General features: G+C 37.2%; 1 protein-coding gene and 1 pseudogene across 20 annotated transcripts in view; one reads left to right on the plus strand and one right to left on the minus strand.

Annotated features, from left to right (window-relative positions):
• The window catches only part of DLG2 (discs large MAGUK scaffold protein 2), a 2,157,409-nt gene that overhangs the window by 957,038 nt on the left and 1,181,207 nt on the right, over positions 1–19,164 (minus strand). Inside the window, exon 1 of one of the 20 annotated variants that reach the window (XM_064365369.1) lies at positions 17,930–18,047. The exons of the other annotated variants lie outside the window; for them this stretch is intronic. Within the exon in view, the coding sequence (XP_064221439.1) occupies positions 17,930–18,007 (78 nt within the window). The 5' untranslated portion in view covers positions 18,008–18,047. Of the gene's footprint in view, positions 1–17,929; positions 18,048–19,164 lie in introns of those variants that run through there. 20 annotated transcript variants of the gene reach the window in all.
• Positions 5,841–6,215, plus strand: LOC105728956 (large ribosomal subunit protein eL31-like; annotated as a pseudogene).

A 19,164-nucleotide genomic window follows, 5' to 3' on the forward strand; every position in this document is an offset into this window, starting at 1 on the left:
GGAAAAAAAAACAGAAAAGAGAAAGGGAGAGGGAGAAAAAAGGGAGAAATAGGGTGACAGAGAGAGAGAGAGAGATTATATATTACTCAATTTGGTGGGCTCAGGTAAGGTCTCTGGTGCTTAATTAACTCAAAACTGCTCTTACTTTGAAATTAAAATGCATTCAAAGTTCCATACATGCTTTCAAAGCACTCTTTGTATTCAATAATATCTTCTCAATATCTATCCTTATACCTGGGAGAAATTACATGAACTAATAGCATTTTATCTTCATAAACATTTATGAGCTGTAATATTAGGCAATCACACCAAGTGCTTACAGAAGTAAAATGTATTTATTCTGGACATCATTTAGAACATCCTGAACATACTGTCTCATATACAAAATAACCCTCAAAAGACCTTCCATTAAAAACACGTTTGAGAGATGCCAGAAATAGAGTAATAATTTTATGATCATTACTCTATTTCTGGACAGACAAACAGAAAGAAAGGCAGAAAGTCTTCCAAACTATACCATAAATTATCTCTTCAAAACATCCCTCTACAAGACCCCCATCCCCAAACTAGTGCAGATTTGTAGGGAAGGCTCTGTGCCCCCTTTAGTGAGTACCATCTCAAGTGTGAGGTAATCCTATTACATTCATTGCAATTTCAAGCCTGTGTCCTGAGCTTCCTGCCGACAAAAGGATACCTCATCTTGCTCCTAATTAAGAGCACAAAATTCTTCCCAAACTACCTTCATTATTACACACAGCATGCTAGTTCTACCAGGCAATACCCTTACATTCTGGAAGAATCAACTGCCTCTTTTTAAATCTGAGATAACCACACCAGAGTTAATTATGTCAATTAAAACCTTTTCCTACACTCAGCAGATGAAACCCATTTCAGTAGAACAACACTGGGGCTACAGGAAAGAGAAGTCTTCGTTACAACGAAAGGTAATCACAGATGATGTTTGCCTTAAAAACAAACACACAACACGGAATAAACGAAAGCAGGAGAAAGTCTTGTTCAACCAAAAAGAAAATGATCACGTAAACCTTCTTAGTAAAGTATATGGTTACTTTTTAAAAAACTGAAACAGTGAAACAAGTAAAACTCATCCAGGTTCTCATTTGACCATAATATAGCTGCAAACACAGGGAACAGGCAAGACTGCAGGACCCGCACCTTATGTTAGAAACCAACCTGCTTAGATAACCAGCTCTGTGAAAAGACAAGTCCCTTCCTTCTCTCAATCTGAATAACAAACAATGGAATTTGAATTAGAATATTCCTAAGGCTATCACTGCATTAACAGTCACTGGGAGCCACATGTCACTTTTACTCAAGAAAACAGTTGGTTCACTTTATTTCACCTAACACCCTCCAGCATCATCGAATGCCCAAGCCATGGAAATATTATTCCAGCAAAATTTCAGCAGGCAAAACTGTATCATGAGGGTGCTTCCAATCAATTAGGGCTTTAGAATGAGATTTCATTTGCCACTAGTATTTTACTGACTCAGCCCAGTGACCAATGCTTGTGTCCTGATACTCATCTGTAAAAAGCTAATCCTCAATGCTGTGGTATCAGGAGGTGGAGCAGTCCTTAGGGTGGAGCCTCATGAATGGAATTGGTACTCTTATACGAGAGTTCCCAGAACACTCCCTTCCCCTTCCACCTTGTGAGGTTATAGTGAGAAGACAGCTATCTATGAAGCAGGAAATGAGCTCTCACCAGATATGGAATCTGCTTGTACCTTGATCTTGGACTTTCCAGGTTCCAGAATTTTGAAGAAATAAATATTGTTGAAGCTACCCAGTTTATGGTGTTTTGTTCCAGCAGCCCAAACTGATTAAGACCGACTTTTATCGTTTATTTATGTCAGCAGATCTCAAAACAGGGTCCCAGAGCAGCAGCAGTACCTGTAAACTTGTCAAGAATGCAAATTCTTCCCTGTTCGTGACCTTCTGAATCTGAAACATGCGGGTAGAGTGCAGCAATGCGTATTTTATCAAGAACTCCAGGTGATTTCTGTGCACACTGAAGTTTGAGAATACTGTAAACATCTCCTGAAACATCTCCTTGTCTATACTCTTGCTCATCTCTAATACACTCTCCACATTCTGCTGCCAGACACGTTTTCCAAAAATCTGAATCTGATCATGTCAACCTCTCTCTCACCTTAAAACCCATCAGTGACACTGTTATTCCATCCTCCATCAAATAATTCAAACTATTTAGATAACAAACCAAACCTTTTACCATCTGGCCCCAGCTGACCTATTCAAAGTCACATCTTCCCATTTCCCTGTGTACCTGCTCTGCTCAGACCAAGATGAATCTCCTGCTGCTTCATGAAAAAGCCATGCTCTTTGAGGAATCTGTGCTTTGCCCTTTTTTCTCTGCTCAGAATGATTCCCTCTCCACATCTGCCTGTCAAACTTCTTCTTATGTTAAATATTTTCGAGCATCATCCCCTCTCTGAGCTTCTTGTGGCTCCACTCCTTTCTGTCCACTTCTCCTGTTATGCCTCCAAATTGTGTTGAGTCTACAGCACCTCTGTAAGCACAACTTTGAAAAATACAAATGAACTGTCAAGCAATATGGTCGTCCACTCAAACATCTCTCTCCCTCACTTGCCTGAACTCTTCAGAGATGAGGAAGGTACTTTGGCAAATTATGTCTCTTTTATTTTTAGATACTTAAACGAGAATACATTATGCATATGTCATTAATTCTAATTACTGTTTATTTTAGTGAATGAATAAATGAATTGAATCTGGAGCACTTACTGTATACAGCACCGTTATGCTCATGATTTACCTCTAGTATCCGTATTTTACAGATTAAAAAAAAAAACAACAACAAAACTGAGCCTCAGAGAATTTAATTATGCTGTTTTAATAGCCTATGGCAGTTCTGGGCACACTGATGATGCTCTTTAAAATTCATTTGATTGTAAGGTATAGCAATGTTGTCAATCCTTGTTAAAAAATGTTCTATCTGAATAAGGGTATGAAGTTGACCATAAAGTCTCTCTCCTTAATGCATATTTAATTCTGGTTTAGATTTGCCAATCAACATTTATAAAGACAGTTGGAAACTCACTTTTTATCTTTATAATTAGTTACAAACATTCCATTTTTCCAACTTTATTCTTGTTTGGCATAGCTAAATCATCACAACACTTATCACAATCAAATTTGTTTTAGTTTAGACCCTCAAATTAATAAATGCTAAGGAAGAGTTTAATTAGCTGAAGCCTAAATTGTCATTATTAATTTACTAGTTATATTACAATACCTTGTAAAACATTTATGTTTCAGTAAATGGAGTACCTACTTTCCAATGACCACATGGCATAGCTAATTTACTACACAACTAAATATTTAATTACTAATCTTAGTAAAGCTAAAGGAACTTAGTTGGAATTAAATTGCATTACTTGCAACAAAATGCTTAACATCATGACTCCAGACCTATCCAAAGTCACTTCTCCTGCTTTCTTGTTACAAAATCTTATCAAAGTAATAATGGAAGTTGAAGGATTTGTAAGTATTTCTGAAACATTCTCAGAGTAACTGTAACAGGTAGATGGAACTATTGTAAATGTGCCTGCACATTTTATGGCAAGTTCAAATGGGGGAGGTCTGAAAATTTTTTCATTAATGTTAAATATTCAGATGGGCATAGAATTTTCATTTGGTATACTGAAAACTCTAGAAATGGATAGTGACGATAGTTGTACAACATTGAAAATGTATTTAATGCCCATAATTCTACACTTAAACATGATTAAAATGGCAAATTTTATATTATGTTTATATTTTATCACAATAAGACTATATCCAGGTTTGATAACTAAATGATATTTTGTCTTACTTAGCACTCTAAGATATTTAATAATTTGACTTAAATTTAATTGTGCCCATGTTATACCTGGCACTTATCTACTGTAACTGACGGGTTAAAAAATAAAATCCCAACCAACCTACTTTATCTTTTTATTATCTAAGATGGATTACTTCACAGACTTGTGAAATATTTACTCAACCAATAATGGAAATGTATAAAATCCCTGAACACATATTCATATAACGTATCATATTCATCACACTATGTTGCAATTGCTCGTTTATGAGTACTGAATAGGCCGTGTTCACCATCATGTCCCAGCTTCCCAGCATACTGTGAGGCACCTCTTAAATGAATACATTTATGGATTGCTGAGATTATGTCTTCTAATTACTCAAAGTTACTGTCCAGTTTCTTTAAAAAAATAGTTTAGAAAGACATGCTCTTTGCTCAACCAGTGATTAAATTAAATAAATAATAAATAGGTGTGGCATGGAAACATACATAGGCAATACACTTTCAAGTACATACAATGTTAATCGTAAATGCAAAAGTGAGCCATCTTCTGCTATCTGAATGTACTTACCTCCATTAAACAGTTCGTGAATGCAGAGGAACACACTGAAGTATCTATATAATTGAGCAACAAATAGTGATGCTGGACATTGATTTATTTCCAAAAGCAGAACTGGTGCTTTAGGAAGAGAGAAGTTCATTACACTAATTAGAGACCATTGCTCTCTTGAGTAGACATCAAAGCAGACACTCGTGGATAGATGCTTTTCAAGTTAATGACTCAACAATCAAATGGCAGTAATCCTAGTATCTCTGGTAAGATCAACTGCTTAAATCAGAGTCACCTTCCAAAAGTACTGCTCAGTGACAGTGAAACTCAAGGTTGCTATATTAGGGCAGAAATGTGCTTGCCCATCTATGCTGATATTGTGGAGCATGTGATTACGAAGTTGTTCAAAATAGCCCTACTACAGGTCAAAATCAGAGGCAGAGAATGAGATGAAAGAGTTGGCCAATTATTTGAGAGGTGCCAAAGAATTGTATGCACCCCATAATAACTTTTTAAATAAATTGTCACATTATATTCGTTTAAAAAAACTTAGGTAATACCAGTTATTCAAAAATATTTACTCAATCCTCATAACAACACTATGAGACAGGCACTATTATTCTCATTTTATAGATGAGGAAAATAAAACACACAAGGTTTAAGTAACTTGCTCAGAGTTCCACAGCTAGTAAATGGCAGTGCTGGGATTTGAAACAAGGAAACCTGGATCTAGAAACCGTGTTCTTAAATACTCTACTTCTATTATTTTAATAGAAGCATTAAAAATAAGAACAGTTTCTTTAAGGCTTTTGCAGGGGTTGGGGGTGTGGTAGGAGGATACTATGGACATTCACATGTGCTTCTTAAGAATGTAATCAAACCAGGTGTGTTTTATTCTAATCTTGGAGCACAGGGCTCGGCGAATGAATGATATACCAGGTGGTTTGCAATCAGGCATGATCACAGAGCTCAAGAATGTTAGGATTCAGCAAATAAGCAAAGAGGGTCTGGGCAAGGCAGAATAAATAAGAGGGAAAAACTGGCATATTGTTTATACTTTCAAGCAATATAGAGTTTGCTAAGTGTTTGCCTTACTTGTGTATGTTTCTTTTTTTCCAATCTATACCTCAACTTCCCTAGGACAGGGACCATAGCTGGATCATTTCTGCATCCATGCATAATAGTAAGTCCCAGCACAGTATATTAATAGGACTGTGCAATAAGTATTTTTTAATACCAAGGAGCAAATGAGTATTTGTTTAATTGTTAATTGACTTCAAGGGCTGCAGATAATTTATTCACTCGAATTTTATTAACCTGGGGTCAGTCAAGGGTCAAGCAGGAAAAATAGAGAAGATACAACTTTCAAACTGTTCAGGACAACTAGATAAGTGATTTGAAGAAAGTAGAGTACAAGGATCCGACAGAATGGCTCCGGCAAAGAAGGGTGGAGAGAAGAAAAAGGGCCGTTCTGCTATCGAAGAGGTGGTGACCGGAGAATACACCATCAGCATTCACAAGCGCATCCATGGAGTGGGCTTCAAGAAGCGTGCTTCTCGGGCACGCGAAGAGATTCAGAAATTTGCTATAGAGATGGGAACTCCAGATGCGCGCACTGATACCGGGCTCAACAAAGCTGTCTGGGCCAAAGGAATAAGGAATGTCCCATACTGAATCCGTGTGCAGTCGTCCAGGAAACGTAATGAGGATGAAGCTTCACCAAATAAGCTCTATATGTTGGTTACCTATGTACCTGTTACCACTTTCAAAAAACTACAGACAGTCAATGTGGATGAGAACTAATCACTGATTGTCAAATACATCAGATAAACTTATAAAATTGCAAAAAAAAAAAAAAAAAGTGGAGTACAAAAACCATTATTTAATCTGAATTGTTTTAGAATTTGTTTTCTAACAGGCATAGTGTAGCTGACAACTGCTAACAAGCATTATTCATCTTACTATATTTTATCCTGCTTTTTCAAAAACAGTCACTGAAGAAATGTCTGATACTAAAAGAAATTCTTACTTGTATATCATAAACGCCATTTTCATAAAGCCTTTGCAAATTCTACACATATATAAAGAAAAATCTCAACTTTAATAAAATGATGGATCGTATCTGAATTAAACATGATATTCAAAATGTTACACTTGAGGAGTCAACAGAATGCTGTATGTTGAAAGGAGGAGAGGCAAGATCATGCTACCGCATCCCCTATCCGTCATAAATTAAATCTGAGAATATTAAAAATTGTCATAACAATGAAAAGGATTACTTATGGAATGAAAACAGAAAAGAGAAAGTGATTAGTGAAGATATTTCCCTCTGAAGATCTCAAAACTGTGCATCCTAGAGCAGAGGTAATAAAAATGGCTATTTCTAAGAAATAGATCCAAAGTGGCTCCATTCAGTTCACAGCAGGAACATTCAAAGTGGCAATTAATGCAACCACTGGTGTGGAATTGTTTTCCAAATGCCATCCTGTTGGGTGACTTTTATTTTTTTTAAATGGAAGCAGGGCACTGAAGTCAAATAAAGTCACATCAGTTAAACACTAAAAATATCATCAAAGATTATCAATACCACCATTCAAATATGAGTATAACCACAATACTTTTGGTTAAATGAAAGAGGATCTTAGCAGCTATTGTTTACCAAAGACTATAAGGGTCGTAGTGCTTGAAACTCCTTGATATTTGATCATGAGAAATAAATATAGGGGCACACATCTTAGTGGTGCATAGAGCCAATGAGATTGAAGATTGGAATTGTGAATATCTAGGTTCAAATCCCCAAAACTTGGCCATCAATATTGGGAGATACTGGATAAAAAAATCGTCCCAAACCTCATATTCCTCAGGGACTCAGCGTACTCATTTGAAAGGTATGGAAAGGTATGGAATGTGGACTCAGGTCCCGATAGCCTGGGTTGAAATCCTGGCTTTAAAACATGCTAACCGTGCATCTTTGGACACATTAATTGACCTTTTCTTTGCCTCATCTGTAAAAATATGGACAAAATACTACTTTGCATAAAAAGACATTGCGAAGATTGCTAAGTTTAGAACGTGTAAAATCATAGAGTAGTGACTGGCCCATGCTAAAGACACAGTAAATGTTCATTAATGTCACTATTATTATCTATGAAAGGAAGATCCTTTTCAGTTTTGAACTTCAATGTTACATTCCATGGGACTTTTCTCTCTTTTTACCAGGACTTGAAATAAAGCAACAAAGGCCAGGTGATGCATTTACCAGCTAGAAGATAAGCAATTTGAGTCATTCAGCACATAATACTTCCTTTCAAATGAGAAGTGATATGTCTTAATTGGCATTCACAAAACAGGGAATTCCTTTCTTAATAGTTGGGTGGTATATTTTGAAAGACAGAAGTATAGGAAAGTCTGGGAGCAGGGGGACAATATTATATGAGGAGGATCTAGAAAATTATTTAAAAGGAAAGAAAAACCTAGAACTCTCTCAGAGTCATCATATTAACAATTCTCACTTGTTAAAGAAAGATGTTCTTCTTAGTCATCTTCTGCCTCTAGCCAGTGACAGAGATATAATGACATACCTCCTCATTTTATAAAACCAGGGTGACAAAGCAAGTCCATTCTGAAGCCTAAGGGGATAGCAGAGTAAGAGGCATCATTGTTGAAGTGGTAAAAACTATCTTTCATTTTTTCTAGAACTAGGTAGAATATTGAAATGAATAGTAGGAAGGAAGAAAGGAAAAAAGGAAGGAAGGAAGGAAAGAAGAGAGGGAGGGAAGGAGGAAAGAGAGGAGGTAGGGAAGAAAAAGTTTTTACAATATATAGATTGTTCACATGCATTTTTAATTGAATCAAAAACCCATGAAAAAGTGGTTATCACCACTTTTTCATACATGAGAGCACTGACAATCAAGGAGATGCAGTCATTTGTTCAAGGTCACCCAACCAGTCTTAAAGCCAGATCTAGAGTCTTTCACTGCCTAACTGTTCTTGGGTGGTGTGCCAATAAGAGGAATCACAAAATGGGTGAAAGACAGAAGTCAATGAAGATGACAAAGAACCTATACAAGAATCTTGGGGAAAAAAAATTAAAGGAAAGTCAGTCCTGTGCCAGGATGATGTCCAAATAGGAAAGGAACAAGAAAAAGACTTATTTTTCTCATTATCCTTAAATTTTCCCAAGCACTGTCCCTCCTCCAGCTCCCTTAACCTCAATATACTTTTACCTTTTCCACAACAAATAAGTTTTCACCTTTTCCGTGCTAGAGAATCACCAAAATTTCTGTCAAATGACATAGCTCTGCACTGCTAACAAGCACAGGAATACCACGGACCTCAACACCCTAACAGTGCTCATTTTGTCATATCTTGCTGCAAACCCTGGTGAAAAGTTACCATCCTTCTCATAGTAGAAACTTTCTCCAAGACTAACTTGTGACAAACAGTGGAGGGTATGGTCGGGAATATCAACCAATTCTGCCTTTAAATCAGGTGACCTAAAATCACAAGTAGGTATGGAAGAGAAATATAAGTATTTTGTGAGTTTAATGTATTTTTTGTTTTATCAAGTTTGCTGAGTAAATAGTTTGGATTCATTTCTCCTACTCTGTAGCTTTGATGACTATAAAGACAGCCAAAGTAATCCTCCAAAAGCATTTCATTCATTCCCCTTAACCTCTACTTCTCCTTTTTAAAAAAATGTATTACCACTTTAAATAACCTTTCCTAATGCCTTCAAAAGATTGAGTGGTTTAAACCCCGCTGAAGCCATGTGTTTAATACTCTGAATAAAAAAGAATGCTATTTCTACCTGGTGATAGGCTGGCCTTGGGCACTAGAAAACCACTCCTCATTAGAAATCATCATATACATCTACAATAGTGGGAGGTGGTATGGCTTGGCTGCCATAACAAAATACTAGATGTTAGGTGGCTTAAACAAAAGAAATTTATTTTCTCACAGTTCTGGAGACGGGAAAGTCTAAGATCAAGGTTCTATCAGGGTACAGTTTCCAGTGAGCTCTCTCTCCCTGTCTTGCAGATAGCCTCCTTTTCTCTGTCTCCTCACACAGTGGAGATAAAGATGAAGAAATCTGTCTCTTCCTCTTCTTACAATGCCACCAAGCCTATCAGATTAAGACTCTACCATTGTGGCTTCATTTATCTTTATTTACCTCCCAGAAGTCCTATCTCCAAATATAGTAACAATGGGGACTAGAGTTTCAATATATGAATCTGGGGAAGTCACAATTCAGTCTGTAGCAGGTAGGATGGATTCTCTAAATAACTGGAATTTTAAGAGAGAGAGTTCAAGCAATACACATTTCATCTTCAATTATAAGCTTGTAATGATGTGGCATACGGTATAAGGCAGTCGGAAAATTTTAGATTGATGTCATTGTTGGTAGCTGAAGAGGACTCTGGTTTTATGCTAGTTACTGTTTGTTTTACTTCAGTATTAGTGGCATGAAAAGTGAGAAAGAAAGAGAACCAAAGCCTCAAACCCAGTACTATAAAATGCCTCATAATTCCTCTTTCTTCAAAGAAAAATGCAATTAAAAAAGAAGAGCCCCCGAGCGTTTTTCATCGTGCTCCCACTCTGAAACTGGGTAGAATCTCCACTATAGTCTTCTTACTAATGGTCAAGGAAGTTCAAGGCCTTTTGTATATAGTCATTTGGCATAAATGTTCTGTTTTCCCTAGTGCTGGGCATTTTACCAGGTGCTGGGAATACAAAGACAAATGAGTACAAATCCTTTCCTTTAAGGATTCTGCAGTCTTATAGAAAATCAGAATTGGAATCAAAGAATGTTTGAGTTGGAAGGACTCTACTTGCAGATGAACTCAGGCCCAGGAAAGTTAGGACACTTAGTCAAGGTGGCACAGGTTGTGGGGCAGAGTCAGTTAATACCCAGCCCCACTAACCTCCAATCCAGTCTTAATTCCTATACTGCATACAGCTAAGAGTGTCCCATTCAAGTGAATCATCCAAGCAGAGCTCACTTAGGACCTTCTAGATGCTAGATATTCAGACCAAATAGGACAGAATTTATAATGATTTAATAAAAAAATTTAATAAGATATTTGAAGAAATGAGACTACCTCAAATATAAGCAAATACTACAAGGCATTATTTAAAGTGAAATACCTTCTCTAATTGCCTCATTCCTACAATACATGTGCAAATAAGACATGTAGATTAACTGATTATCAAATTTATCTTTACAGTGATAATCATGCTTAAGCTAATCTTGCTGGATGGGAGAATGTATCCTTTCATCTTCATTACTCAGTGTAATATCACTCAACAATATCAGGTAGAGGAATATTATTCTAAAGTTATATTAAGAAAAAGATGCAAATAAAGTTTTGTACTCTAGACTGAAGCAAGGCTATCTATATCTGGTTTCTGAAGGACCACAACAGAGAAGTCAGGTCTCCTTTCCAGCCTATCTATTCTCCATATCAGAGGTCCATCCAACTCAAGATGACTTTAAAGAAGAGCATAAGATATGAGTGGGGCTAGGGTCACAGGCTTTAGATTCAGTAAACCTGTTCCAAATGCTGGCTCCACCGCTTATGACCTTTGGCAAATCCACATCTTATACCTTAGACCATCTATTAAATGCAGCTAATAATAAGAGTACCTCAGAAGGCTGTAGTGAGGATGAAATTAGATGGTACATGCAAAGTGCATGTAATAATGCTCAAGCAAACTGCTTAATACTCATTAGTACAACTAATCAAAATTTTACAATGGTTTTGTGACCATCTTGCTCTCCAGCCTACTCTCCCCTTCCTTCACTTTGGCGATTTCTCTGATTCTGTCTACTCTCCCTGACCTCATAAAAGTTGTGCTTTGTGCTCTGCCAGGGTGGGCAGCAGTTCTGGGACCTCAGAACAGGTGCTACTGTCCATTTTGCTGCTTGATTCACCTTCCAGGTGACAGAGGAGAACTGCAGGGCTGCATTCAGCATGGGCAAACACCTGTCCTCTCTGCCACCGCAGCTAGGCAGACATTGGCGCTGAGTCATGCTGCTGCTCACAACTGAGGAGCTTTGAGAGACTCACAAGCCTCTAAGAAAGGGATCTGAGAGGACAATCTGTTCAGCCTTCTCTCCAGGTCAGACCACTCTTCGATCTACTATGAGGCAAAAATAGACATAAAACGATCACTGAGGACTGATGAATCTTCAATATCAGCACACTTCTTATGCCTGAGATAAATTTCAGTTTTTGCATTTAAATTCATTTTTTAAATTTATTTTTTATGGGGAAAATAAACTTAGTATATAACTCATTGTAAACATACATGCTTTTATATATATATAGTATAATATGTTTTTTATATTTATATGTATATATACACACACAATATATAGTATATGGAAACATACAGAGGTAGAGTATTATTTACCAGTAAGGAGCCTGAGCTCTAGGATCATACAGAGTGTCTAATCATAGACACCTACTAGTGATATGTTTTCTCTCTAAAAACTAATAGTGATAATCTCACTGAGTCTTTGTAGTCACAGTTCTCAGCTCATGGAACAATTTCAATAAGTATTAACTATTGTTGTTAAGACATATAAATATATAGCAGGGAGTCTGGAAGGCCTCTTAAGCTTTCTGCAGTCTAAATAATTCCAATGTGATGATGTCTTTTAATCCATTTCATAATGTTAATTTTCATTTTTTTCCTTTATCATTTACCTTCCTAAATTCAGAATGGGACACATAATACTTGTTGAGTCTGAATGGCACAAGCCAAAATATATGATATGTCTCAGGGTTATGTATAATACTTCTCTATGCAAACTATTACTAATATTACCAAAGAAATAAAAGTAATTTAATAGCAAATATATTTTAAACATTTTATTTATATTAACTCATTTTATCTCCAAAGTAATTTCATTCATTCTGCACCATTATGTCATATATTATTAAAGAATGAACTTTTTTTTTATATTTTAACACCTGTGAAATCAAGATGCATCTTGCAATTCATGCTGTGTTATGGTTTCATTAGCAATCTTTTTTTTTTTTTAAGTAATAGATGAAATGATGATGCAATTCAAAATTGATGACAACCTCAAATCCATTAAATAGCATATGAAAGACAACTATGTGCCAGGCATTCTTTTAGACTCTAGAAATATGTTGAATGAGATTGAGAAATTGTTCATTTCAAATCTACTGAGGATTACAGAAAAATGGAGATAATTACAACAAATGCACAAGTTGCTGTGGGAGCTAAAGATAGATCCATCCTGGGCTTATAGAAGCCAGGACAAGTTTCCTAGTGATGGTGATGTCACCTAAGTCTAGAGTGGAATTAGTGATGGGTACAGCCAGGCTGTGATTAGCTAGTTAGCCAAACAGATTAAGGAAAATCCTGGAACCTAGAGAGCATGGGCCATTTAGGGATTTGAAAGTAGTTCAGAATCCTGGACTTAAAGTGCTCATAGAAGAGGGGCAAGTTGTGATGATAGAGAGGAAAGCAGAGGCCATATCATGATGGGCTTTGTAGATTACATCAAGGGTTTGAACACTATCCTGAGGACAATGGAAATCTACTGAAGCATAAATTTTACTTCTATTTGACCGATGAGAAAACTGAGGCCAGAGAAGCCAAATGACTGATTTTGGGCTAGATAGCAAAGAGCAAGACTAATGTAATCCCCTCCCTCTAAGTCCTTACCCAAAGACCAATGCTCTTTATATAATACTAACATCATCAGGACATAATTCTCTTTCCTTGGTCATATTGCCAGCAAATGCATTACTAGTTTATCCTTCATTTTAGTTTATGTTGAATTAATGTGTTTGGTTTAGACAAGGAGAAGAGTAGAACTAGTGTGCTGATTTTTAAAGAGTTTTCCAAGGTAGGCCAGGCATGGTGGCTCACACCTGTAATCCCAGCACTATGGGAGGCTGAGGTGAACTGCTTGAGCCCAGGAGTTCGAGACTAGCCTGTGCAACATGGTGAAACCCCATCTGTACTGAAAATGCAAAAAATTAGCCAGGTATGGTGGCACACAGCTGCAGTCCCAGCTACTCGGGAGGCTGAGACATGAGAATTGCTTGAACTCTGGAGGTGGAGGTTTCAGTGAGCTGAGATCACACCACTGCACTCCAGTCTGGGCCACAGAGTGAGATACTGTCAAAAAAAAGTTTTCCAAGGTGAATATGGCCTAACGTCAGGACAATGTGGTCTTAGTTACATCACTTATAGCTTATATATAACTGCCAAGCTCATCTACAGGATTACAAATATTGATAATAGTCTTTCCTAAATACATCATGAAGGTACATTTCATAATGTGCACTTAAAAGATAAAGAAATATAAAAATTAAAACAAAAACAAATGAAATAAGCAATATATTGCTGATAGGGAAGTGAAGGCACACAACTTTTGGTATTTCAATACTCTTTGTATTATGTCACCAGAAATTACACTTTCAATTTATCTTAAAGATTCTTTAACTGACTGTTTAGAGTAAGGCAATCTGGAGATTGACTAAACTAAGTGATTTAAGTTGAAACATGACAACAGGCATACAAGTAAGATGCTAATTTCTGAATTAATTACACAGGGTCAAAACAAAGAAGAAAGGAATAATTAATTTGAATGGAGGTAGTCTATCCCAGCCAGGCAATCTTGATTTCACATTATCACTTTTAAAATAATTTTATTAACAGAATTTGTTGGTACAGATGAACTTTTTAATGAAGAAATAACAAAGAATTTCTTGTATAGCTTTTTTAGAAAAATGTCAAAGCGAATCACCTAACATCTTTGACTTATTTCAGAAAGACAGCACATGTACAACTGCTAAGCATTTAGCTCCTTTTTGATAAAAGACATCTTTGGATTCTATAGGAATAAGCAAAAAGTAAAAATGCCAGTGTTAAGGTTATAATAATATGACAATTAAAAGGTATTCAAATAGAATAATATGTGTCCCAGCATGGTGGCTCATGCCTGTAATCCAGCACTTTGGGAGGACAAGGTGTGTGGATCCCTTGAGCTCAGGAGTTCGAGACCATTTTGGGTAACATGGGGAAACCTCACTCTACAAAAAAATTACAAAAATTAGCAAGGTGCAGTGGCACATGCCTGTGGTTCCAGCTACCCAGAAGGCTGAGGTGCGAGGATCACCTGAGCCTGGGGAAGTTGAGGCTGCAGTAAGCAGTGATTCTGCCACTGCACTCCAGTCTGAGCTACAGTGAGACTCCATCTCAAAAAAAAAAAAAAAAAAAAGGTGAAAAAAAGGCCAAAGAAGTTTGCTACACTTAACCAACAATAGAAGACAAAGAATGTAAAATATTTAACAACAGGAAAGAGAACTGTTTATTCAAGATAGTTTAGGTATAGTTTTATCTGAAATAAAGAGGTTGAGTTACACAATCAGTAACTTGGAGTCTGTAAACCTTATCACTTTGAAATTCTAATATAAAAGAGAGGGACAAGATAAGAAAAGATGAGCAACCTTCTTCAGACAAGACAGATTAGGGGATCCCGGAGAATGATGAGTGGAAGGAAGAAAGCGTAGAGACACAAGGAGTCAGTTTTGGAACACCCTGGGCTGGCTAGGTGCAAATCCCAGCACTGATACTTAGCATTAGTCTTCTGACCTTGGACTAGCTACTCTTCTCTCTAGGATTCAGGAAAAATAATTTCTATTTAATAGAACTGCTGTGATAATTAGATTAAATTTTATGTATAAAGAAGCTAATGCATAAGGTGTATAGACATTATTATCATTAATATTATTATTTTTGTGAGCATTATGATGGGCATTTTGTGATGCTACTGAATTCTGTTGACATTAGCTGAGGGAAAACAGTAGGCCAGACAACTAGTAACAAGTCACACTGAGTGTTTAGAATGCCATTTAGTCTTGTACATTCCTAATTATTAATAGCTTTTCAATTAACCTCAACCTTGAGGAAAATACTTTCCGGGTCATACCTGAATGTTGTGAAGGGCTATGATGAGTTCAGGTTGTTTTATTAGAGTGGGAAGAAATAAACTTACCTACTGAAAAAAAAAAAAAAAGCTCCACATTTACAGAGGGTACTAAAAATCATAATCACTATCCATTGTAAAGACATATCTCCCCAACTGCTAAAACATGTTCTTTCACAATTAAATATACTGGCCATTTTAAAAATAAAATTCAATAATAATTTTATTCTATACATCTTCTTCCATTTGTTGATACACCATGACAACATATCATTAGTAGCACTTTCTATGCCCCACTCTTTTGCAACTATATGATCTCTGATGTTATAGAACTACACTATGTAAATTAATTCAGCTTGTTATATTATTTGTTAACTCTCTCCTGGCTAAAGTAAATTAGTGAACCCTTAGAAAAAATATTAATTTAAAATCATAGGTTTAAATAAACTATGTAATAAAATTAGTTATACAAAATAAATGAATAAATTTCCATTCACCAAGCATTGACTGAGCACCTACAATTTTCAAGGTAACATACCTTTTAATTTATTTCAGGAACTCTATAAATAAAAATTCCTTTAAAAAATACCTAGATGCTATTTCATGTTGCTTATCATGACCTAGTGTTCAAAATTAACTCCTCCTAGCTCTCTTGCTATCAGAAAGGCAGTAGAGTTAATTTTTCCTTTGGTCTTTATCACTTCAGAGAGCAAACCTTCAGTTCTCTAATGTAGATTTCCTGATGTGAATGCACCTTACTCTCTTAGTAAGCTAAGTAAATATTTTGAACCCTTAAAATCACATTTGGTTTCTTCTTGCTTGTTTTAAACATTAGCCATCATAGAAACGAATGAGACAGATCGAAGCCCCTTACTAGCTTCTTAAGAAGCAGAAGCTCATGTTACTTTGTTGTATTAATATCTTTGTAGGTTCTATACACTGAATTTGATAGAGCTGCTATTTCCCACATTTGGGCCCAAGCTTGAAATAAGTGCTTCTGGGAGATTCAACTTTCTCTGCATACTAATTTGGCATAAGGTATTATCTCCCAGTGGCTTTCAGAGCCATTTGTGGTCTCTGACAGTTCTCTCATCCGTACAGCCTATAATTTTTATAGGAAGAAAGGACTTTTCTAAAACATTTGTTCCAATAAAAGACCTACTCTCAAGTCTCTTTCCTTCAAAATTACTTGAAAGTCAAAACAAAACACAACCTCAAAAGCCAACTGTTCAGTACATATGATATTAGTTGATACATGATAATTAGGCTTGTAATCTTTTCATCTGGGCTATGTAGAATGGAGAAGAGACCAATTCTATCCCAATCCTCCCCCACTCCTCCACCAAAAGTGTTGCTAAATAACATGTCAGTTATTGTTCTATAATTGTCAGATCTGGACATTCTATGAGGCTACAGCTCTAAAGTCAGAACTCCAATGATATTTTTTCTTCTCATGCTAAAGAAAAACTGTATCTTGTTTCATCACTGGATTCTTGTTCATTTTATTATTTCTACTCTGAAGGAATGAATAGCAAGTTAAAGTGAAGGCATCTTTCTAGGTGAAAGAAAGGACTGTGTCACAGACCTGGAGAGCCATCTCTGGGTCAATCTCATGAGTTTATATAAAGCACTAATGAGACTGGGCTAAAGATCATATCCTCAGAGGAATGTGAAAAATTTGTTTCACAAGATTTTGTTACCTTTGCAAGTTTCCCCAAAGCCCATCTTGTTGAATATTGATTCCCTAAATATGACAGTTTGGACAGTGCCCCAGAAAGCACTGGACAAATTAAAGATGTAAGCTATCATCTTCGGTTATCTCTAAGCATGTAATATACCTTAGGACTTACAGGCCATTTTAATTTCTCAGAGAAATATAACTAATTAAGTAAGTCTACATAGAGATTCTCTGGAAATGACTGGTCATGCTGAATACAAGAAATGCAAATCTATTCTCTAAATGGCCACAGTACCTGGTTATAAATATAATTCTTGCTCATTGTGAACACTTCTGAAACGATGGCTTAGTGAAAGGATACCAAGCATCCCTGTTGAGTCTGGTCAACCTTACTGAGAGTCCTAGATATATGCCCCTAGGACGCACACTGGAGCACATGTACTACAGAAAGGCTCAGGCATATATAATGCCCACTTCAGAACCAAAGATCACAATAAATAAAATAATGCAGTATAGCAACAAGTTTACCAGAGAGCTCTCTGAACAAGCAAAAATTGCAGCTGCTCAATTGCTTGCATTCTATGTTATTTAAAGGAATCTTAAGTCTATGTGAAGACATTTTATCAATTGATGATTTCACGATATATTTTGAATAGCCAGTGATCTTGCTTAACCCTTAATGCTCCCATCCCAAGCAACCTAGACTAAGTGTTTCCCTTTTTCAAAGTGGCACGGACCACATTCACAGTGAGAGGCAAGTTCTCACCCCAAGCAAATAAAGACTGCGTCTGTACTCAGACCAATGGTCCAGAGCAGGCAGTTGGCAAACCGGAAAGGTAATTTTCAACCCCACTCATTCCATACCTTCTCTGATTTCGCCTTCCTGGCATTGTGCACGAACCTGCGACCCAGCTTCTTAGCATACCAGATAGAGGCAAACATAGCGATGCTATGAAGGAATTCACAATGAAGCTGCCGCACAATCAACTTCCCACTTCGGCTCAGAGACGAACGGAATCAGGCTGGAGCTGTCACTTGCAGGCTGTTGCTTTCTCAGTTTCTCTCATGCTGGTTAGCTGAGGGAGAGGGTGGGAGGAGGGAGGGGTTGGGGAGAAAAGGCAGTCCTGTTTGGCCAGTCTGCAGGTATATTTACATCCTGCCAGCAGGAGGTCCGGGTGAGGCAGGCGCTGCCTTTGTAGCCAGCTCACACACATCCAGTTGGCTAAGTATTTGTCTGCAGTTCTTCAGCACAGGCACCGTCGCTACCAAACTCCATGTGTGTCAGGAGGAAGGGAAGCTGCAGTCGAGTCTGGAGGCAGCTCACCTCCCGCTCTAGGCTTGGACAGTTGCAATCCTCGCTTTGGCTTCCCTCTATCTTGACAGTGCGTGCTGGCGCCAGTGGCCACGTAAAGACAGATCCACATACAGCCTCGTAGGTAAATCAGCCAATACAGGAATTGCCAGGCATGGGGAAAAGAGCTGCCAGGCAAGGGGAGAGGCAGAAACACCATGAATCTGGCCCTGCAGGCACAGACAGGTGTCCCTGGAACCCAATCCCACTCATGTCCAAGAGGACTAAGAGGACTCTCAGGGCTGTTAGGGTGGCTGGAAACACAAGTTTCCTTCTCTTGTCCCCTCCCCCAACTCTATTTGGTCCAAGGAATATCACTTCTCTGCCCACCAGCCAGCTTTATCCACAACTTACAAGGTAAATACTTTATTTTTTTAGAGACTGGCCTGGGACTAAGGGCAAAGTGAGCAGGATGAAGTGTTCTCCCAAGTGCCTGAGTGAAGGTTCGTAGTTCTAGAAGTCATTAGCTTTACCTGTGAAAGAACTGAGGCCTCTTTTGCAGAATGGGTTTTCGACATAGGTACTGGATGATGGACAGGGGTTTAAATCTAGTGTTAAACTAAAAAGAGTAAACTACTATTTTTTTAATCCCAGGTTTTCTTGTAGTGCCATCCAGTGTTCAGTGGATGACTGAAATATCACCTTTGGGAAGGTAGATTTATAGCAGCTTTTAAACTATGCGCCTTTGAAGAATTTTAACGCTCGATTCTAAAACTAAGTACTTCCATTATCTTATTAGAGTTTGGAC

Source organism: Aotus nancymaae, unplaced genomic scaffold (genome assembly GCF_030222135.1).
Source record: "Aotus nancymaae isolate 86718 unplaced genomic scaffold, 86718_ANA_hifiasm-v0.15.2.pri h1tg000059l, whole genome shotgun sequence".
Taxonomy (NCBI): Eukaryota; Metazoa; Chordata; class Mammalia; order Primates; family Aotidae; genus Aotus; species Aotus nancymaae.